The sequence below is a fragment of the Coregonus lavaretus genome (genome assembly GCF_964263955.1).
Source record: "Coregonus lavaretus genome assembly, chromosome: 7".
Classification (NCBI taxonomy): domain Eukaryota; kingdom Metazoa; phylum Chordata; class Actinopteri; order Salmoniformes; family Salmonidae; genus Coregonus; species Coregonus lavaretus.
This window is the reverse complement of record NC_139994.1, coordinates 51,376,850-51,400,131: the sequence shown is the minus strand read 5'-3', so window position 1 is coordinate 51,400,131 and position 23,282 is coordinate 51,376,850. Positions and strand designations below refer to the sequence as shown.

The following is a 23,282-nucleotide window of genomic DNA, read 5'->3' as shown; positions in this document are numbered from 1 at the left end:
ACACTCAACTAGTAGCCTACACTTGAGTTAGTACATGAATGACAGGGATAAGACTGACTTTCACTCTGTAGGTGTTTCCCCCACATATCCTCACAGTAATGCTCCACCCCTGTTCACCCCACATATCAGGATATGTTCTATGTATAACAGTCCTCCTATAGGTCATCAGGAGTACTGTCTGTAACTGTTGCATGGGCTGGAGGTAAATTTATAAGGCACACAACTGAGTTTGGCACCAAGAGCATACAGGTACATGTATGTGCAATGTATGCTTGAAAATGTACTGCATACTTACCAGATAACATTATACTTTTAACCCACTTTACTGAAGGATATTAACAAATTATTTTTACACACTGCCTCAGCATTAGACATCTTTGATTCAGCTGGTACCTAAATAGCAAGCTATACATTGTATGTAAAAATAATCAATTATCATCTAGACACCACAAAGTGTGTATGCTTCATCCACCCTCTAGAAAATATCCTATACAGTAAGCATTGGTTCACATTGCATGGATTATATGAGTGAATTTCAGTTACGAAGACCATGGTGGGCTGAATAAGGTGTTAACAAAAATGATGCGTCCAGTTCGACCAATCACCAATAACCCCATAGATGAAGTGTTGTCTACATGGGAGGACTGTTTCCACTCAAGACACAGGTTGTGAAGAGGACAACTTCAAAGATGATCACACTGAGTCTGTTACTGGCACTTCTTGTAGAGATGGGTAAGTCCAACTTTTATATTGCTCTGCTTAAGGGATGTACACTCAGTTACTATACTGATGCAATTCATAGACGTATGTTTTGGGTATATAAAGGACTTGTGTAAGTAATGGATGATGTCTCTGTCTGTATTCTAGCTGCTGCACAATCCTCTGAAATTCATCTTGTTACAGCCAATGTTGGAGAGACAGTGACTTTGCACTGCTTCTATAAAGGCAACCTGGCACGATACTTTATGTGGTACAAGCAAACAATGGGTGACAATCCTCAAATCGTATCAGTCTTTTACAAGTATAACAAGAATGCAACATTTTACCATGAATTTAAGGGTAACACTCGCTTCTCAGTGCAAAGCGGTGAAGGAATGAATCACCTAAAGATCTCAGACGTTCAGCTCTCTGATTCAGCCACATATTACTGTGGGAACTCTTATGCCAACCAGGTGATGTTTGAAGAAGGAGCCATTCTGATTGTGAAAGGTACAACATCTGAATTTAGAATGAAAGGAAATAGTAACTAATGTTCTGCAACTATAATCTTGAGGGCTTTTTCCACATTACGTTTGGATACAATGGTTTAATTATGCTGTATTTGCATAATCAGAAATGAGAATGATTTCAAAAATGTTAAGTTGGGACACAACATACGGAATAGATTTACTGACTTATAAACCTTCTTGTCAGGATCAGGGTCCAGAAACATGTCTGTGCTCCAGCAGCCTGTATCTGAGTCAGTCCAGCCAGGAGACTCTGTGACTCTGAACTGTACAATACACACTGAGACCTGTGCAGGAGAACACAGTGTCTATTGGTTCAGACATGGCTCAGGAGAATCCCTTCCAGGAATCATTTACACCCATGGAGACAGGCATGATCAGTGTGAGAAGAGCCCTGATGCTGGGTCTCCTACACAGAGCTGTGTCTACAACCTCCCCAAGAGGAACCTCAACCTCTCTGATGCTGGGACTTACTACTGTGCTGTGGCCTCATGTGGGGAAATACTGTTTGGGAACGGGACCAAGCTGGACATTCAAGGTAATTCCAATTTAATCTGTAAATATCCCCAACAATACTGTATATTCATGCAAACGGCCTACCTCAAAACGATCCCATACATATGTCTCAACAAGCTATACAATATCACCATTAGCTTTTGATGCCATATTTTATTGTTTGATGATCTTCCTAAGCGCTCATGAATACAATATGAATTCCCTGATATCCTTTCCACAGGTCCAGAGCATGATTTTCCATTTGATCAGAGTCCAACTGTTCTGGCCTTGGTCGTCTCCAACATCGTCCTGGGGATAGTGACCCTTCTACATGTCTGGGCGCTGTGCAAGACTCGTAACAGAGATAGCAGAGGTAGTACTGTATATCTAATGTATCCAATGTATCTAACGTTATAGCTGATGTATCTAATGTTTCATGCATCTCTATGCAATGTACCTTCTGTAAATATCAGTTAAATGACCAAAGTATAAGCATTGTTAATTAACTACATGTGGTTAAAAAGAGATAGATTGTCATAAAAAATATTTCAATCTCTTTGAAGGGAGGACAGATGTCCCAACGTCCCAGGGCAATCAGGTACATTTGTCAACATTTATAAATACATTATATTTTCAGTTTTTACAAGAAACTGCTATTTAACTTTCCTTGCAGCTAGTAATATGCTTATATGTGCTATTTATGTTATTAAGGTTTCTTGGAAGAAATAGGTCACTGTACTAGATGAAGCCTTCTGATCTTTGTGATCGTTGTTAATTTTTCCATGAAACTTCTGTCTGTCACTGTTCCACTGACTGTCAGGTCATTGTAGTGGGTGTACAGTCTGAACAGTCATGTCTTTTGTAGAGTGTTTTCTTCCACAGGAGAATAGAAACATTATATAGTAGATCATCCTATCATCATAATGTATTTCCTCATAGCTCCACCCCCCTCAGAATCAAGACAGTGATGTGTTGAACTATGCAGCTGTGAGTTTCACCCCAAAGAAGAACTCCTCCTCCTCTAGAAGAGCAAGAGAGAAGACCAGCAGAGAGGATGCAGTGTACTCTGAGGTCAGATACCTGCAGCAGCAGTGAGAGGTATCACCACTGTCAAAAAGACTCCAAGAAGAACCATTTAACTATTTGTAGCCTAATGAAACTTTTAGTATCTGAAATTGGTATGGAATTTACAATGCAACAAAGAATCTGTAATTTTAACATTGTCTGTATGTTAGATGTATATAATGATCCTGTAATGCGTTAAATAGCCATATGTTATGCCCTGACCTATAGAACTCTTGTTTGTTGAGTCAGGGTGTGGAAATCTATGTTAAATTTTCTATGTTTATGTTCTAGGTAGTCTATTTCTATGTCTGGCCGGGTATGGTTCCCAATCAGAGGCAGCTGTCGCTCATTGTCTCTGATTGGGGATCATACTTAGGTAGCCTATTGCCTACTGTGTATGGTGGGATCTTGTTCCTGTTTAGGCTGGTATTTGTATAGCCTTTTGGACTTCATGTTACGTTGTTTCTTGTTTTGTTTGTATGTTTATTTATTTGGGTGAATAAACATGTACGCTTTTCACGCTGCACCTTGGTCCGACCCGTCTCTCAACGATCGTGACACCATAACTTTTTACAGCTTTTTATTGTAACAAATAATCTGACAGAGAATCCCATTTTGGCTCTATGACTGTGTGTTTTTAACATAATAAACCATTAATTGATACACTCCGTACATCTCTATTCTCTCTCTACAGTACATCTCTGCTATCACATATACAAATATACAATATGATCAAAGGAATAGCGGTTTAGGTGAATATGTGTCAGGCGAACACCAACCATTATATAACAATGTTTAGTCTAGTTGAGATAAAAATATTTTTTTCAGGAGAGAACATGAGAATCTCTCTGACTCCACATACCGCATAGCTAAACATTTATATGATTTACAATAAATGCTCTCTTTGTAAGAAGTGCAGTGTCGGTTCACACACCTACCAGGCAGGGTGTGATTTGATGTGTCTCCCACCAATCAGAGAAAAAAGTTTCCTTTCTGCCTTTCTCTGTAACTGTCACGCAAGAAGCCTACTGATCACAGTACTACACCAGTCCATTTGGTTCAGGGCGAGAGTAACCACTCAGGATGGATTACAAGATGACCCCACTATTCATATATATGGCGATTCTGCTTCTCACATGTAAGCACTTTATGTGCAGTCAATTTCTCCTGTGTTTCAGTAGCTATTTACTGTAAGATAACTGGCATTGTCCTCCACCTTGGCTCAACATATTGACATGGCTTTACTGTAACTCGTATGCAAATTAGGATGTGAATTGATTACATCAATTAGCCAAACATGAACCCTTTACCTCTGGATGATTTACACCATTAGCAAATATTTCCATCTCCAACTATGTCCTCTGTCCTGTGTGTTCCAGATGGTACCATGCATCCCATTGTATCTCAGCCTGTGCTGACAGAATCGTTGCCCATAGGGGGATCTGTGACTCTGGAGTGCTTCTCCAATGTAGACTCAGTGTTATTCTGGATAGGGCTGAAACACACACCAGGACATGGACTTGTACTCATTGTAACAACCTACTATGAAAAAGTGCAATTCCAGGGAGATTTTGCAAATACGTCTCATTTTGAGCTGCAAATGATGATTTTTGTTTTAATTTGACACTTTGGAATGTTGCCCATACTGATGTTGGATCGTATCATTGTGGAATATTCTGGTATAAATTAATACTATTTTGGAGATCGTGCATATCTCATGATTCAAGATCAGTGAAGAAAGAGAAAGTTTAGTAGGAATCTATGTTTCCAATTTCAATTTCTGATTTTCTTCCATCAGAATGTCAAGATGATGTGTGGTTCTCTTTAGCCAATCAATCAACTCAAGTGATTCGGAACCAGGCTGGACATTGAAGGAAAGACATTCTAAGAGCTGATTATAAAAAATAAAAAAAACGTTTTACACATTATGTATTCTCCTCACACGGGGCACCAAATGTAGGTACAGCTATCATACTTGTAAATGAATGTGCAGGGTTTTCTGATCAGCAAACTTCTCTCTTTCTATATTTTTGAATCTGAACATGGACACACAAAAATGCTGCTGCACTGAGCTTCTCAATGAACAGATCAGTGTGGAAGAGGGAGAGGGCAGGATGGACACATTTCTGAGACACGTTGTGTAAACTCCCATGATGCAACGGCCGTGAAATAATCCCAGTCTTGTTTGAGTATGTTAAAATATCATACTGTATCTAATTCTTAATTGTATCAGTATTGAATTGAGTTTTACATTTTCAATAAAGATTAATGTATTTATTGAAAATCTGAACAGAAATATAAAAAAAGTATTACAAGCTAATCTGCATCATCAACATGTGGGCATTTTACCTTGACATTATGCTTTTAAACTGATGAGCACTGAAACATTTGAACAGACAGTACTCCACATTTGTGTTTGAAACAGCTGAAGGATTGAGAAACTGAATCATTGAATTGATCTATTTCCTGATGAGGTAGATGATGAAGATGATGGTTAGACAGCAGAGGAGGGCTCCAGTTCTTATGATAGAGAGGAGGACAAGGATCCTCATATCTGCTTCAGTCGCCGCTTGAATGTCACTACCTAAAATAATTAAACCTTTTATATTTCCCATTTTATAGTATTGACAAAAGTAAGGAGAAGCAAGAGAGAGAGCGAGAGAGAGAGATAGCTATATTTCATGGTATATATTTTTTCACTTTTACTTACTTAGCTAGAATCAAAGGCACTTAGCTAGTTTAGCCTACTCAAACACCCGTCCCAAACAGAGAGGGATGCTATTTGAGAGGAGGAGAGTGCATCGATACATGAGAGAAGGAATTATATATACAACGAGCTGTTTGTATGTTGCTGCTATGAAAGTGAACTGTGTTTGCGTGCAATCAGGGGTGTATTCAATGCACCTATTCTGTTGAAAAACTTTCTGAAACGGAAGCAAACGCAACGAAATGGGGACAAACACACACTACCGGTCAAAAGAACACCTACTCATTCACGGGTTTTTCTTTATTTTTACTATTTTCTACATTGTAGAATAATAGTGAAGACATCAAAACTATGAAATAACACATATGGAATCATCTAGCAACCAATTTATTTTTAAACAAATCAAAATATATGTTATGTTTGAGATACTTCAAATAGCCACCCTTTGCCTTGATGACAGCTTTGCACACTCTTGGCATTCGCTCAACCAGCTTCATGAGGTAGTCACCTGGAATGCATTTAAATTAACAGGTGTGCCTCTTAAAAGTTAATTTGTGGAATTTCTTTCCTTCTTAATGTGTTTGAGACAATCAGTTGTGTTGTGACAAGGTAGGGGGGGGGGTATACAGAAGATAGCCCTATTTGATAAAAGACCAAGTCCATATTATGGCAAGAACAGCTCAAATAAGCAAAGAGAAACAACAGTCCATCATTACTTTCAGACATGAAGGTCAGTCAATACAGAACATTTCAAGAACTTCAAAAATTTCTTCAAGTGCAGTCCCAAAAACCATCAAGCGCTATAATGAAACTGGCTCTCATGAGGACCGCCACAGGAAAGGAAGACCCAGAGGTATCTCTGCTGCAGAGGATAAGTTCATTAGAGTTACAAGCCTCAGAAATTGCAGCCCAAATAAATGCTTCACAGAGTTCAAGTAACAGACATATCTCAACATCAACTGTTCAGAGGAGACTGTGTGAATTAGACCTTCATGGTCGAATTGCTGCAAAGAAACCACTACTAAAGGACACCAATAAGAAGAACAGACTTGATTGGGCCAAGAAACACGAGCAATGGACATTAGACCGGTGGATATGTGTCCTTTGGTTTGGAGTCCAAATGTAAGATTTTTGGTTCCTACCGCCGTGTCTTTGTGAGATGTGGTGCGGGTGAACGGATGATCTCTGCATGTGTATTTCCCACCGTAATGCATGCAGGAGGAGGTGTTATGGTGTGGGGATGCTTTGCTGGTGACACTGTCTATGATTTATTTAGAATTCAATGCACACTTAACCAGCATGGCTACCACAGCATTCTGAAGCGATTCGCCATCCGATCTGGTTTGCGTTTAGTGGGACTATAATTTGTTTTTCAACAGGACAATGACCCAACACATCTCCAGTCTGTTTAAGGGCTAATTTACCAGGAAGGAGAGTGATGGAGTGCTGCATCAGATGACCTGGCGTCCCAATCCCCCGACCTCAACCAAATTGAGATGGTTTGGGATGAGTCGGACCGCAGAGTGAAGGAAAAGCAGCCAACAAGTGCTCAGCATATGTGGGAACTCCTTCAAGACTGTTGGAAAAGCATTCCAGGTGAAGCTGGTTGAGAGAATGCCAAGAGTGTGCAAAGCTGTCATCAAGACAAATTGTGGCTATTTGAAGAATCTTTAATATAAAATATATTTTGATTTGTTTAACATTTGTTTGGTTACTGCATGATTCCATATTTGTTATTTCATAGTTTTGATGTCTTCACTATTATTCTACAATGTAGAAAATAGTAAAAATATAGAAAAACCCTTGAATGAGTAGGTGTTCTAAAACTGTTGACTGGTTGTGTCCCTGAATTGGTCCATTAGAAACTCTAGTTTGCAACTGTTGGACTAATGATTACACCCTAGATCAGCTAGATGCAGGCAAGAGTGTGCAAGGCGGTATTGAATGTGTCACTGTCTGTCACCTTGATTACTCAAAGTTCTCTCGACCTGTATACCTACGTTGCAAACTTTCATTCATAGGCTAGGTTGTAGCAACCTCATGATGGGTATAGGGGAAATTGGAGTATCATGTAGTAGCCTAAACCTATCGATGTTACTTTGAGCTGGGTGAATGGAATATGAATGACAGTCATCCAATATGCTGTAATAGAAATAAGTTTAAAAAAATATCATTCTCCCTCATTTTAAACGGCCCCGACCGCCACTGGTGTATACTAGTCGTTCTGTCTGTCAGATTAGAGTGAGAGGCAGGGGGTTTGCTGTCTTACATGGCTGGAATGATGGTCCCTAGGCCTGATTGACTATTCTGAGACCAGCAGAGAGAAGGAAGAGGACAGCCTACTCTATCATCAGTCCTGCTTCTAACAGTGAACTCTGAAGTTATTAAAGTAATTAATAATCAGATGATGATTAACATTCTTATATGTTTCAGATTTTTACACTGTATCTAAACTTATATGTACATCAATTAACAATCTTTTAAAGTGAAATGAAATAGAACAGTAGCCTAGATGTGGTTGTAATGAATAGAGCGGTTTCAGTTTTCTTCTTACAAATGTGGCTCTATCCTTGTAATGGTTTAAGCTACAAAATATTAGACCCCATCACTGACAGATAATACTCTCAGGAACACACATATGTGTCTTCTTTTTCCCTCTACAATGCCCAGAAGCCAGAACAGAGTGGACAAGACCAGGCACTAACTCAGACTGGGGGGAAAATAACATAATCAATATCATACAACATTATTGCCTGGGGATCATTTGAACTTCCAAATACCTTTCTGAAGCATTTCAGTCACTTCAAACCATACTTCATTCAGATTGAAAAAACTGTCAAAAGTACTGATTTGTAATAGACTGTCATAGCTCCAATTCTAAAAGTAAACATTGGCCTTTGATTACATAACTTTTTTTACATAGTGGGGTCACAAAAAATGTTTGATATCAAAATGGGGTGGCGGGCAAAAAAGTTTGGGAACCCCTGGGTTAGTATCTCTGACACCCAGACAGATATGCATGCTATGATCATGAGCTAAAAACAAGTATGTGTAGCTGCAGCCCAATATGGCGACAGGAGTATGGGCGAGTGGGTGTGTCGAAACGAGTGGGTGTATGGAAAGTGAATCAGTGCACCGGTGTTGTATCGACCTGACTGCTGACCTGAGGTGCTGGGCAGTTATATCACGGTTGTGTCGCCAGCGGTAGCTAACATGGTCATGTTTTACCATCACATTATTTTATTTCAAGTAGGATAGCAGCATACACAATAACTCATATTGATAACCATCTAGATGTCACCTTGATACATACATACAGTCTACTACTCAATAGGGAGGGCATGAACAGCAACAACACCGGGACACACTGCCCTTTGCTCCCGTTTGCCAAGCACTAATGTCCGGCAACGGTGTGGGAAGTAGCTACCTACTGTAGTAGCCAATATCAGGGTGACAGTCACAGTAAGCACACACATACAACACATTAAGTAACAGTACACCCATCATCAGTACTTTTAATAACAAATAAACAATCGTCAGTTTTATAACTCAAAAAGTACAATTATTGTTTAAAACTAACAGTGAAACACGACTCAGAGACATGGTCTTGCTTCAAAACAGACGTCCAAACTTCCGCGGTATGGTAGCTCAACGTATGGTAGCTGCGTGGAAAGAAACTGAAAAAAATAAAACACAACGTTCAATCAAAACAGTCTAACCTATAGCAGAGAGCTTTCGACACACCTACTAGATTCCACATTCCTACTACTTTCCTTTCAACACACCCACTCTGCCATTCTCCAGTCACCATATTGGACTGCAGCGACCCCCTTCTCGCAAAAACGCCTGTCTCTGAAAAGACTTGTCTACCTTTGTAGCTGTATCTACAGTCAGGCAAGGGTTAGGGTTTGGGTTAGGCTAGGGTTACGGCTAGGACTAGGGTTAGGGCTGAGGTTAGGGATAGGGTTAGGGTAGGGCTGGGGTTAAGGGTTAGGGCTGGTAGATAGTTAGTTTGACCACAAGGGTGAAGCCTTGTGGTCATCTATGAACCCCACCAAACCCAAACACCTATATCAGTTGATGGGTTCTGAATTATAAACTAGAAATATCCTTAATCATGTCACAGAGGGAGAGAGAGGAATGCAGGACGTGTAAGTACTGGCAGAACATCTTATTGTTAATTATCAAGTATCCTATGGAAATGAGGAGTGCCATAGTCTGGTTTCTAAACCAGAATGTAAGGGTTATCTGTAGGAGGAATGTATATGGTGGAGGCAATTAAGTACTGAGTAAAAGAAAGACAATCACATGATTACAGTCACTGATGAGTGTGGAGAGCTGTGGATTAGTGAGGAATGGGGTCAAGGTCAGGTCAGGTCACATTAAGGGAGAAGGAGCAGTTTATTGCCCGCATTACTTCACTTCCTGCCTATCAATAAACATGTCATGTTTAGAGGGAAGGGAGGATACTTCACCCAAATTGGGGTATATACTTGTGCTGGTGGAAACATGTATTTGTCTTATAGAGCTGTGTGACCCAGTGGGTGAATAAACTTGGTTGAGCTTTACTAATTGTCCGTGAGTTTTACTCGGTTTGTTTAGAACCTAACACAGTTGTTCCCAAAAAATTTTGGTCTGCGACCCGATTTTGATATCCAAAATTTTTCGAGACCCCACCATGTAAAAAGAGTGATGTATGAAAAATGTATGCACTCCCTAACTGTAAGTCGCTCTGGATAAGAGCGTCTGCTAAATGACTAAAATACAATGTAAATGTAATCAACGGCCAATGTTTACTTTTTAATTGGTGATATGACAGTCTGTAAATAGACATTGTGGTCCAAAACCAACTACCACGCCCCCTACCAATGAAATCCCTTTTGATCTCAGAGTGAATAACATTTACATTTTAGTCATTTAGCAGGCGCTCTTATCCAGAGCCACTTACAGGTAGGGAGTGCATAAATATTTTTTTTACAAACTGGCCCCCCGTGGGAACCGAACCCACAACCCTGCCGTTGCAAACACCATGCTCTACCAACTGAGCTACATCCATGCCGGCCATTCCCTCCCCTACCCTGGACCAATTGTGCACCGGGATCTCTAGTGGCAGTGCCTTAGACCACTGCGCCACTCGGGAGGTTATTAAAGTAGTGTTCTCTAATTCACAACCAGACAGATCAGAAAAGATCTAAAACAGAATGGCCAGAACCTTCCTACCAGCACTACTGCTCTATGGATTGAGTAAGTAAGCTACTGTTAATTCTAACATGGAGACAGAGTAAGACTGACTGCATCAGTCAAGTATAAAAAGAATGTTCAGTGCAGCATTTCTTCCTGATTTCTAACATGTACATGTGATATCAACAATTATATTCATTAACATAAGACTTTGTTCTTTGTATTTCAGGTTTGGTCGCTGTTTCGGTTTCTCAGTCTCAGACTATGGAGGTCCGTACTGGGGATACCATCACCTTGCAGTGCTCCAATGTTACAACGGCTGTGGGACACATAGCATGGTCAACGGATCAGAGCCTGTCTGTATCTCATCTATGTACGGCTTTAATTCAACAGCTGATCTCCACAATGGTTTTCAAAGGAGCAATTTGGAAATGTTCAGCACCAACACCACTATCTTTCTCAAAATCACAAAAGTGGAAATAGCTGACTGTGGCCTGTATTTCTGTGGATTGTATCCACATAGCCACATGTTCTTTGTCAATGCAACAGTTCTAAAAATTCAAGGTACGTTATCAACTATTTATCTGGCTTTTGATACATTTGAAAATGCGTATCAACCTAATCCGGAGTTATCATGAAACACAGGCAAACCATTGATGGACATGTTTTTTTATCATTACAATTTGGAGACAAAATAAGCATTTATTCTTACTAATCTCGATGTTATAGGGCACAACGGAGGTGAGGAAATACCATCCAAAAATATTGAGTTTGTCTTTCTTTCTCATGTAGATAAAACATAATAATACTTAAGCAAAAATGTTTAGGTTTGTCATTAAAGGACCACCTAGTGATTTAATAAAATGTAATCTAATAGGACATTGTTATGGAACTATCAGTCTAGCAGGAGAGGATGATGATGGAACCATGTACCTCCTTCCCCTGGTTGTGAACCTGGATGTTGTGACTGCTGTTCTACTGATAGTCATCCTCATCCTGGTCCTCAAGATCAGACGAGACACGAACAGACACAACACAGGTAGGAGCCCATTTCATGATAATATGGGTCCTGTGAACTACACCTTTAATGTGGATGTTTTTCCCATGACATACTGTACACTGACGATCAGAAGAGTCAGTGTGTACACTAGAATGGAATGATCCATTTATCCATTCTCTCGTCTCTCTTTTATATCATATTCAGGACCTGATTCTCAAAGACAACCACAAATGATCAGGTAAGTACTGCATGATGATTAAATACTGAATTATAAGCAATTCAGAAACAGTGAAAATTACAACTGTAGTCTATGTCATTGTGTTTGCAAATCCAGATGCATTGAATTATTCCGCCCTGAATTTAACCTCCAAGAAGAGGAAGATGGAGAGGAGAACAGAGAAGGAGCTGGACCCCCATGTAGTGTATGCTGCTACAAGATGACAAAGTGCCATATCTTTGAATGCAAGTTTAAATCCTTCTATATTGTATGTGTAGTTAAAATAAATGTTTAGAAATGTAAATCAGTAAATATCTCTGTAGTGTTTGTGAGTTGTACCTCAGGGCCACTGTAGCTCTCTCCAAATTGGTTAGGCAACAAAGCTCAGTGGTTCAGGGTGTAGGTAGTCCCCTGTAGCTCAGTTGGTAGAGCATGGCGCTTGCAACACCAGGGTTGTGGGTTCGTTTCCCACGGGGGGCCAGTATGAAAAATGTATGCACGCACTAACTGTAAGTTGCTCTGGATAAGAGCAGCTAGTAAAATGTTAGAGAGGAGGGATTAGAAGTCAAAACACAACTGTTTAATGGTTGCAGAGGAGCAGTTGCCTCTTTTGGCCTCACTTAACTTAGATGTCTGTTGTGTGTGTTAGTGATTTATTTTTTATATTTTTATAGGGTGACCCTGAGGGGAAAAGTACCCAGCAGTAGACAATTGCATTATACTGATAACTTATAAAGACAAATAAAGAGATAAATAAAAATGACCTTTGTCATTATGTTATTTTTTCTTTAGCATTTCCTGTCTTGGCTTTGCACTGATCACAGCCCCCTATTCTGAGAAGCACCTTATAAGGAGAATAGGACTGGGGTTTGAGGTAGAGGAGGGGCCAGTGAGGGTATGCATCACTTCCTGTGGTGTGAGTGACAGGAAGGATCATCTCAGTGTAGAGTGAGACCTGCTGAGGTGAACATCACTGGGTCTCTCATAGACTAACACTGAGGTGATGAAATGTCGCTTATGCTCTCTCTCTCTCTCTCTCTCTCTCTCTCTCTCTCTCTCTCTCTCTCTCTCTCTCTCTCTCTCTCTCTCTCTCTCTCTCTCTCTCTCTCTCTCTCTCTCTCTCTCTCTCTCTCTCTCTCTCTCTCTCTCACTCAGTATGTTTCTCCAGATTTCTAGTCCACCTGCCAACAGATAGACTGGGGAAAATATTTGTGTGTAAGAGTAAATGCCTGGGTGATTTGAGGGCGTGTGGGGGGGGGGGGCTCTTTCCACTCCCATCTTCATCTGGACAGTAAAAACCAGACCCCTGCCGCTCAGTTAGATGTGCAAAGTATGTCAAGAATACAAACAAAAAGCTAAAAGCATTTTCCAAACTGTGCAGTGCAGGGTTTATTAAACTAAGGGTCCTGAGTTATGAGATTCATCTATAATCACACACTATTTCTTCTTACTTTGGGTTGTTGGAGGTCGATTTTGGTCACGGGAGGACAGTCAATTTCTCATTTGGGTCTCGAGTTGAAAACGTTTAAGGACCCTACAGCATTCAACAACAGGACAAAGTGCAGATAAAGATTGAGTGTCATCTCAATAATTTTGTCAACTCTTCCTTCATGGAAAAAAAGAAGGTATTGGTATCAAAAAAAGGTTTGAAATTAGGCCAACAAAAACATATATTATTCAATGCTATTGCGGTTACAACTAGTATTAGTATTTAATGTTGGAGGCTTATGATGCAGCTTTTTTAAAGTGGTGGGTCAATTTACATTATGGATAACTTTAACCCTTGGGCTGGGCTGTGTTGGGGTCGGTAGTATAAGCAGCACTAGAGATCCTTCACTGTTTCCTGTCCAAACATCAAAAGAGAAATCATTTCAGTAAATGTTTCATTTCTCTCAAAAAAGAAGCAACCATATCAAGCCAATATTTGATTGCCTTGATCCAGTAACTGACTTGATTTATAATGTCTTCTTAAAAAAGCAATTCCCGGGAAGCTCAAACTATGGTAAGCTAGAGGACACACATCTAAGATTGTAGTCAGCCAATAAAATCTCTTGTTTCAGTGTTCCCTCCTACTGTATGACGGCTACATGTAAAGTGCCTTCATATATAAGGTGCCGATAAGGTATCACACGTTCAGACCCACACACTATACAGTACAGAAGGGACTAATGTTACAATGATGAATAGAGAAGTACTTTTGTTTTACATCTACTTGTGTAAGTGTAAGATATTTTAATTGAGTTCCTTTTTAAATCATTTGTAGTATGTCGTTTGAATATGATAAGTGAAGCAAGATGGTTTATCCATGTCTATGTCTTTGATCCATTTTGTTTGTTTGCTTTGACAGTTTGTGCTTTTACCAAACCAAAGGTAATCCAACCAGACCCTGTGATGGTTACTGAGCTGGGAGGCACTGTGACACTCACGTGCTTTTGTCCCAACGTGTCTGTGACCAGATTTCATTGGTTCAAGCAGAGTTTTGGACAGAAACCCCTCCTCATGGCGTCATCTTTTTATGGTGGCCAAGGCAGTTATTATTCCAACAACTTTATCAAGGACTTTACTGAGACCAAACATTTGGTTGTGAGGAGAGGAGACTACAGCTGTAACTTGACCATATCCAAGACAGAGCCAGGGGACTCAGCTACATACTATTGTTCCATTACAGCCATCTATGAGCATGCATTTGGAGAGGGAACTGTTTTAATTGTCAAAGGTAACACAATGTCTTTCTTCAATTTCAAATTGTGTGGCCCTGTATGTTGATATGTTCGTTCAACTGCTTCATCAAATGTAGTTTCATGCTCTTCACCAAAACACCTTAGATTTACTTTAGTTACTCACTTTCTTCAGGTTCAGAGTCCAACAGCATGTCTGTACTCCAGCAGCCTGTGTCTGAGTCAGTCCAGCCAGGAGACTCTGTGACTCTGAACTGTACAATACACACTGAGACCTGTGTAGGAGAACACAGTGTCTATTGGTTCAGACACGGCTCAGGAGAATCCCATCCAGGAATCATTTACACCCATGGAGACAGGAGTGATCAGTGTGAGAAGAGCCCTGATGCTGGGTCTTCTACACAGAGCTGTGTCTACAACCTCCCCAAGAGGAACCTCAACCTCTCTGATGCTGGGACTTACTACTGTGCTGTGGCCTCATGTGGGGAAATACTGTTTGGGAACGGGACCAAGCTGTACCTTCAAGGTAATTCCAATTTAATCTGTAAATATCCCCAACAATACTGTATATTCATGCAAACGGCCTACCTCAAAACGATCCCATACATATGTCTCAACAAGCTATACAATATCACCATTAGCTTTTGATGCCATATTTTATTGTTTGATGATCTTCCTAAGCGCTCATGAATACAATATGAATTCCCTGATATCCTTTCCACAGTTCCAGAGCATGATCCTCCATTTGATCTGAGTCCAACTGTTCTGGCCTTGGTCGTCTCCAACATCGTTCTGGGGATAGTGACCCTTGTACTTGTCTGGGTGCTGTGCAAGACTCAGAACAGAGATAGCAGAGGTATTACTGTATATCTAATGTATCCAATGTATCTAATGTTATAGCTGATGTATCTAATGTTTCATGCATCTCTATGCAATGTACCTTCTGTAAATATCAGTTAAATGACCAAAGTATAAGCATTGTTAATTAACTACATGTGGTTAAAAAGAGATAGATTGTCATAAAAAATATTTCAATCTCTTTGAAGGGAGGACAGATGTCCCAACGTCCCAGGGCAATCAGGTACATTTGTCAACATTTATAAATACAGTATATTTTCAGTTTTTTCAAGAAACTGCTATTTAACTTTCCTTGCAGCTAGTAATCTGCTTATATGTGCTTTTTATGTTATTAAGCTTTTTTGGAAGTAATAGGTCACTGTACTAGATGAAGCCTTCTGATCATTGTGATCATTGTTAATTTTTCCATGGAACTTCTGCCTGTCACTGTTCCACTGACTGTCAGGTCATTGTAGTGGGTGTACAGTCTGAACAGTCCTGTCTTTTGTGGAGTGTTTTCTTCCACAGGAGAATAGAAACATTATGTAATAGATCATGCTATCATCATAATGTATTTTCTCATGGCTCCACCCCCCTCAGAATCAAGACAGTGATGTGTTGAACTATGCAGCTGTGAGTTTCACCCCCAAGAAGAACTCCTCCTCCTCTAGAAGAGCAAGAGAGAAGACCAGCAGAGAGGATGCAGTGTACTCTGAGGTCAGATACCTGCAGCAGCAGTGAAAGATATCACCACTGTCACAAAGACTGCAAGAAGAACCATTTAACTATTTGTAGCCTAATGAAACTTTTTGTATCTGAAATTGGTATGGAATTTACAATGCAACAAAGAAACTGTAATTTTAACATTGTCTGTATGTTAGATGTATATAATGATCCTGTAATGCCTTAAATAGCCATATGTTACGCCCTGACCTATAGAACTCTTGTTTGTTGAGTCAGGGTGTGGAAATCTATGTTATATGTTCTATGTTTATGTTCTAGGTAGTCTATTTCTATGTCTGGCCGGGTATGATTCCCAATCAGAGGCAGCTGTCGCTCATTGTCTCTGATTGGGGATCATACTTAGGTAGCCTATTGCCTACTGTGTATTGTGGGATCTTGTTCCTGTTTAGGCTGGTATGTGTATAGCCTTTTGGACTTCACGTTACGTTGTTTCTTGTTTTGTTTGTATGTTTATTTGGGTGAATAAACATGTACGCTTTTCACGTTGCACCTTGGTCCGACCCGTCTCTCAACGATCGTGACACCATAACTTTTTACAACAAATAATCTGACAGAGAATCCCATTTTTGCTCTATGACTGTGTGTTTTTAACATAATAAACCATTAATTGATACACTCCGTACATCTCTATTCTCTGTCTACAGTACATCTCTGCTATCACATATACAAATATACAATATGATCAAAGGAATAGCGGTTTAGGTGAATATGTGTCAGGCGAACACCAACCATTATTTAACAATGTTTAGTCTAGTTGAGATAAAAATATTTTTTTCAGGAGAGAACATGAGAATCTCTCTGACTCCACATACCGCATAGCTAAACATGTATATAATTTACAATAAATGCTCTCTTTGTAAGAAGTGCAGTGTCGGTTCACAAACCTACCAGGAAGGGTGTGATTTGATGCATCTCCCACCAATCAGAGAAAAAAGTTTCCTTTCTGCCTTTCTCTGTAACTGTCACGCAAGAAGCCTACTGATCACAGTACTACACCAGTCCATTTGGTTCAGGGCGAGAGTAACCACTCAGGATGGATTACAAGATGACCCCACTATTCATCTATATGGCGATTCTGCTTCTCACTTGTAAGCACTGTATGTGCAGTCAATTTCTCCTGTGTTTCAGTAGCTATTTACTGTAAGATAACTGGCATTGTCCTCCACCTTGGCTCAACATATTGACATGGCTTTACTGTAACTCTTATGCAAATTAGGATGTGAATTGATTACATCAATTAGCCAAACATGAGCCCTTTACCTCTGGATGATTTACACCATGGGCAAATATTTCCATCTCCAACTATGTCCTCTGTCCTGTGTGTTCCAGATGGTACCTTGCATCCCATTGTATCTCAGCCTGTGCTGACAGAATCGGTGCCCCTAGGGGGATCTGTGACTCTGGAGTGCTTCTCCACTGTAGACTCAGTGTTATTCTGGATAGGGCTGAAACACACACCAGGACATGGACTTGTACTCATTGTAACAACCTACTATGAAAAAGTGCAATTCCAGGGAGATTTTGCAAATATGTCTCATTTTGAGCTGCAAATGATGATTTTTGTTTTAATTTGACACTTTGGAATGTTGCCCATACTGATGTTGGATCGTATCATTGTGGAATATTCTGGTATAATGAATACTATTTTGGAGATCGTGCATATCTCATGATTCAAGATCAGTGAAGAAAGAGAAAGTTTAGTAGGAATCTATGTTTCTGATTTTCTTCCATCAGAATGTCAAGATGTTGTGTGGTTCTCTTTAGCCAATCAATCAACTCAAGTGATTCTGAACCAGGCTGGACATTGAAGGAAAGACATTCTAAGAGCTGATTATTTAAAAAAAATAATGTTTTACACATTTTGAAAAGTATGTATTCTCCTCACACGGGGCACCAAATGTAGGTACAGCTATTATACATGTAAATGAATGTGCAGGGTTTTCTGATCAGCAAACTTCTCTCTTTCTTTATTTTTGAATCTGAACATGGCCACACAAAAATGCTGCTGCACTGAGCTTCTCAATGAACAGATCAGTGTGGAAGAGGGAGAGGGCAGGATGGACACATTTCTGAGACACGTTGTGTAAACTCCCATGAAGCAACGGCCGTGAAATAATCCCAGTCTTGTTTGAGTATGTTAAAATATCATACTGTATCTAATTCTTAATTGTATCAGTATTGAATTGAGTTTTACATTTTCAATAAAGATTAATGTATTTATTGAAAATCTGAACAGAAATATAAAAAAAGTATTACAAGCTAATCTGCATCATCAACATGTGGGCATTTTACCTTGACATTATGCATTTAAACTGATGAGCACTGAAACATTTGAACAGACAGTAAACCACATTTGGGTTTGAAACAGCTGAAGGATTGAGAAACTGAATCATTGAATTGATCTATTTCCTGATGAGGTAGATGATGAAGTTGATGGTTAGACAGCAGAGGAGGGCTACAGTTCTTATGATAGAGAGGAGGACAAGGATCCTCATATCTGCTTCAGTCGCCGCTTGAATGTCACTACCTAAAATAATTAAACCTTTTATATTTCCCATTTTATAGTATTGACAAAAGTAAGGAGAAGCAAGAGAGAGAGCGAGAGAGAGAGAGATATATATTTCGTGGTATATATTTTTTCACTTTTACTTACTTAGCTAGAATCAAACGCACTTAGCCAGTTTAGCCTACTCAAACACCCGGCCCAAACCGAGAGGGATGCTATTTGAAAAGAGGAGAGTGCGTAGATAGATGAGAGAAGGAATGATATATACAACGAGCTGTTTGTATGTGGCTGCTATGAAAGTGAACTGTGTTTGCGTGCAATCAGGGGTGTATTCAATGCACCTATTCTGTTGAAAAACTTTCTTAAAACGGAAGCAAACGCAACGAAATGGGGACAAACACACACTACCGGTCAAAATTTTTAGAACACCTACTCATTCAAGGGTTTTTCATTATTTTTACAATTTTCTACGTTGTAGAATAATAGTGAAGACATCAAAACTATGCAATAACACATAGGGAATCATCTAGCAACCAATTTATTTTTAAACAAATCAAAATATATGTTATGTTTGAGATACTTCAAATAGCCACCCTTTGCCTTGATGACAGCTTTGCACACTCTTGGCATTCGCTCAACCAGCTTCATGAGGTAGTCACCTGGAATGCATTTAAATTAACAGGTGTGCCTCTTAAAAGTTAATTTGTGGAATTTCTTTCCTTCTTAATGTGTTTGAGACAATCAGTTGTGTTGTGACAAGGGGGGGGGGGGGGGGGGGGGGGGGGGTATACAGAAGATAGCCCTATTTGATAAAAGACCAAGTCCATATTATGGCAAGAACAGCTCAAATAAGCAAAGAGAAACAACAGCCCATCATTACTTTAAGACATGAAGGTCAGTCAATACAGAACATTTCAAGAACTTCAAAAGTTTCTTCAAGTGCAGTCCCAAAAACCATCAAGCGCTTTAATGAAACTGGCTCTAATGAGGACCGCCACAGGAAAGGAAGACCCAGAGGTATCTCTGCTGCAGAGGATAAGTTCATTAGAGTTACAAGCCTCAGAAATTGCAGCCCAAATAAATGCTTCACAGAGTTCAAGTAACAGACATATCTCAACATCAACTGTTCAGAGGAGACTGTGTGAATTAGACCTTCATGGTCGAATTGCTGCAAAGAAACCACTACTAAAGGACACCAATAAGAAGAACAGACTTGATTGGGCCAAGAAACACGAGCAATGGACATTAGACCGGTGGAAATGTGTCCTTTGGTTTGGAGTCCAAATTGAAGATTTTTGGTTCCTACCGCCGTGTCTTTGTGAGATGTGGTGTGGGTGAACGGATGATCTCTGCATGTGTATTTCCCTCTGTAAAGCATGCAGGAGGAGGTGTTATGGTGTGGGGATGCTTTGCTGGTGACACTGTCTATGATTTATTTAGAATTCAATGCACACTTAACCAGCATGGCTACCACAGCATTCTGAAGCGATACGCCATCCGATCTGGTTTGGATTTAGTGGGACTAAAATTTGTTTTTCAACAGGACAATGACCCAACACATCTCCAGTCTGTTTAAGGGCTAATCTACCAGGAAGGAGAGTGATGGAGTGCTGCATCAGATGACCTGGCCTCCCAATCCCCCGACCTCAACCAAATTGAGATGGTTTGGGATGAGTCGGACCGCAGAGTGAAGGAAAAGCAGCCAACAAGTGCTCAGCATATGTGGGAACTCCTTCAAGACTGTTGGAAAAGCATTCCAGGTGAAGCTGGTTGAGAGAATGCCAAGAGTGTGCAAAGCTGTCATCAAGGCAAATTGTGGCTATTTGAAGAATCTTTAATATAAAATATATTTTGATTTGTTTAACATTTGTTTGGTTACTACATGATTCCATATTTGTTATTTCATAGTTTTGATGTCTTCACTATTATTCTACAGTGTAGAAAATAGTAAAAATAATGAAAAACCCTTGAATGAGTAGGTGTTCTAAAACTGTTGACTGGTTGTGTCCCTGAATTGGTCCATTAGAAACTCTCGTTTGCAACTGTTGGACTAATGATTACACCCTAGATCAGCTAGATGCAGGCAAGAGTGTGCAAGGCGGTATTGAATGTGTCACTGTCTGTCACCTTGATTACTCAAAGTTCTCTCGACCTGTATACCTACGTTGCAAACTTTCATTCATAGGCTAGGTTGTAGCAACCTCATGATGGGTATAGGGGAAATTAGAGTATCATGTAGTAGGCTAAACCTATCGATGTTACATTGAGCTGGGTGAATGGAATATGAATGACAGTCATCCAATATGCTGTAATAGAAATAAGTAAAACAATTATCATCCTCCCTCATCTTAAACGGCACTGACCGCCACTTGTGTATACTAGTCATTCTGTCTGTCAGATTAGAGTGAGAGGCAGGGGGTTGGCTGTCTTACATGGCTGGAATGATGGTCACTAGGCCTGATTGGCTGTTCTGAGACCAGCAGAGAGAAGGAAGAGGACAGCCTACTCTATCATCAGTCCTGCTTCTAACAGTGAACTCTGAAGTTAATAAAGTAATTAATAATCAGATGATGATTAACATTCTTATATGTTTCAGATTTTTACACTGTATCTAAACTTATATGTACATCAATAATAATAATAATATGCCATTTAGCAGACGCTTTTATCCAAAGCGACTTACAGTCATGCGTGCATACATTTTTTGTGTATGGGTGGTCCCGGGGATCGAACCCACTACCTTGGCGTTACAAGCGCCGTGCTCTACCAGCTGAGCTACAGAGGACCAAAAAAATGAACAATCATCTATCAATGAACAATCTTTTCAAGTGAAATGAAATAGAACAGTAGCCACTAGATGTGGTTGTAATGAATAGAGCGGTTTCAGTTTTCTTCTTACAAATGTGGCTCTATCCTTTGTAAGCTACAAAATATTAAGACCCCATCACTGACAGATAATACTCTCAGGAACACATATGTGTCTTCTTTTTCCCTCTACAATGCCCAGAAGCCAGAACAGAGTGGACAAGACCAGGCACTAACTCAGACTGGGGGAAAAATAACATAATCAATATCATACAACATTATTGCCTGGGGATCATTTGAACTTCCAAATACCTTTCTGATGCATTTCAGTCACTTCAAACCATACTTCATTCAGATTGAAAAAACTGTAAAAAGTACTGATTTGTAATAGACGGTCATAGCTCCAATTCTAAAAGTAAACATTGGCCTTTGATTACATAACTTTTTTTACATGGTGGGGTCGCGAAAAATGTTTGATATCAAAATGGGGTGGCGGGCAAAAAAGTTTGGGAACCCCTGGGTTAGTATCTCTGACACCCAGACAGATATGCATGCTATGATCATGAGCTAAAAACAAGTATGTGTAGCTGCAGCCCAATATGGCGACAGGAGTATGGGCGAGTGGGTGTGTCGAAACGAGTGGGTGTATGGAAAGCGAATCAGTGCACCGGTGTTGTATCGACCTGACTGCTGACCTCAGGTGCTGGGCAGTTATATCACGGTTGTGTCGCCAGCGGTAGCTAACATGGTCATGTTTTACCATCACATTATTTTATTTCAAGTAGGATAGCAGCATACACAATAACTCATATTGATAACCATCTAGATGTCACCTTGATACATACATACAGTCTACTACTCAATGGGGAGACCATGAACAGCAACAACACCGGGACACACTGCCCTTTGCTCCCGTTTGCCAAGCACTAATGTCCAGCAACGGTGTGGGAAGTACCTACCTACTGTAGTAGTCAATATCAGGGTGACAGTCACAGTAAGCACACACATACAACACATTAAGTAACAGTACACCCATCATCAGTACTTTTAATAACAAATAAACAATTGTCAGTTTTATAACTCAAAAAGTACAATTATTGTTTAAAACTAACAGTGAAATACGACTCAGAGTCATGCTCTGGCTTCAAAACAGACGTCAAAACTCCCACGGTATAGTAGCTCAATGTATGGTAGCTGCGTGGTAAGAAACTGAAAAAAATAAAACACAACGTTCAATCAAAACAGTCTAACCTATAGCAGAGAGCTTTCGACACACCAACTAGATTCCACATTCCTACTACTTTCCTTTCGACACACCCACTCTGCCATTCTCCAGATACCATATTGGATTGCAGCTACCCCCTTCTCGCAAAAACGCCTGTCTCTGAAAAGACTTGTCTACCTTTGTAGCTGTATCTACAGTCAGGCAAGGGTTAGGGTTTGGGTTAGGCTAGGGTTACGGCTAGGACTAGGGTTAGGGCTGAGGTTAGGGATAGGGTTAGAGTTAGGGTAGGGCTGGGGTTAAGGGCTGGTAGATAGTTAGTTTGACCACAAGGGTGAAGCCTTGTGGTCATCTATGAACCCCACCAAACCCAAACACCTATATCAGTTGATGGGTTCTGAATTATAAACTAGAAATATCCTTAATCATGTCACAGAGGGAGAGAGAGGAATGCAGGACGTGTAAGTACTGGCAGAACATCTTATTGTTAATTATCAAGTATCCTATGGAAATGAGGAGTGCCATAGTCTGGTTTCTAAACCAGAATGTAAGGGTTATCTGTAGGAGGAATGTATATGGTGGAGGCAATTAAGTACTGA

The 23,282-nt window shown here is 40.0% G+C and overlaps 3 protein-coding genes across 3 annotated transcripts in view; 2 read left to right on the top strand and 1 right to left on the bottom strand.

Annotated features, from left to right (window-relative positions):
* The window catches only part of LOC311132566 (uncharacterized protein), a gene marked incomplete at both ends in the record, with an annotated part of 291,847 nt that overhangs the window by 127,336 nt on the left and 141,229 nt on the right, over nucleotides 1–23,282 (bottom strand). The gene's annotated exons all lie outside the window — the stretch shown is intronic.
* LOC311131827 (uncharacterized protein) lies at nucleotides 984–2,816 on the top strand (the record flags this gene model as incomplete). Its single annotated transcript, XM_084164956.1, has 5 exons — nucleotides 984–1,209; nucleotides 1,414–1,764; nucleotides 1,963–2,094; nucleotides 2,285–2,319; nucleotides 2,676–2,816. The coding sequence occupies 5 exons, from the start codon at nucleotides 984–986 to the stop codon at nucleotides 2,814–2,816; spliced, it is 885 nt and encodes a 294-aa protein (XP_084021082.1).
* On the top strand, nucleotides 11,602–16,147 carry LOC311131826 (uncharacterized protein; the record flags this gene model as incomplete). The annotated part of the gene is made up of 5 exons (XM_084164955.1): nucleotides 11,602–11,713; nucleotides 14,745–15,095; nucleotides 15,294–15,425; nucleotides 15,616–15,650; nucleotides 16,007–16,147. 5 exons carry the CDS (start codon nucleotides 11,602–11,604, stop codon nucleotides 16,145–16,147), a joined length of 771 nt encoding a protein of 256 aa, XP_084021081.1.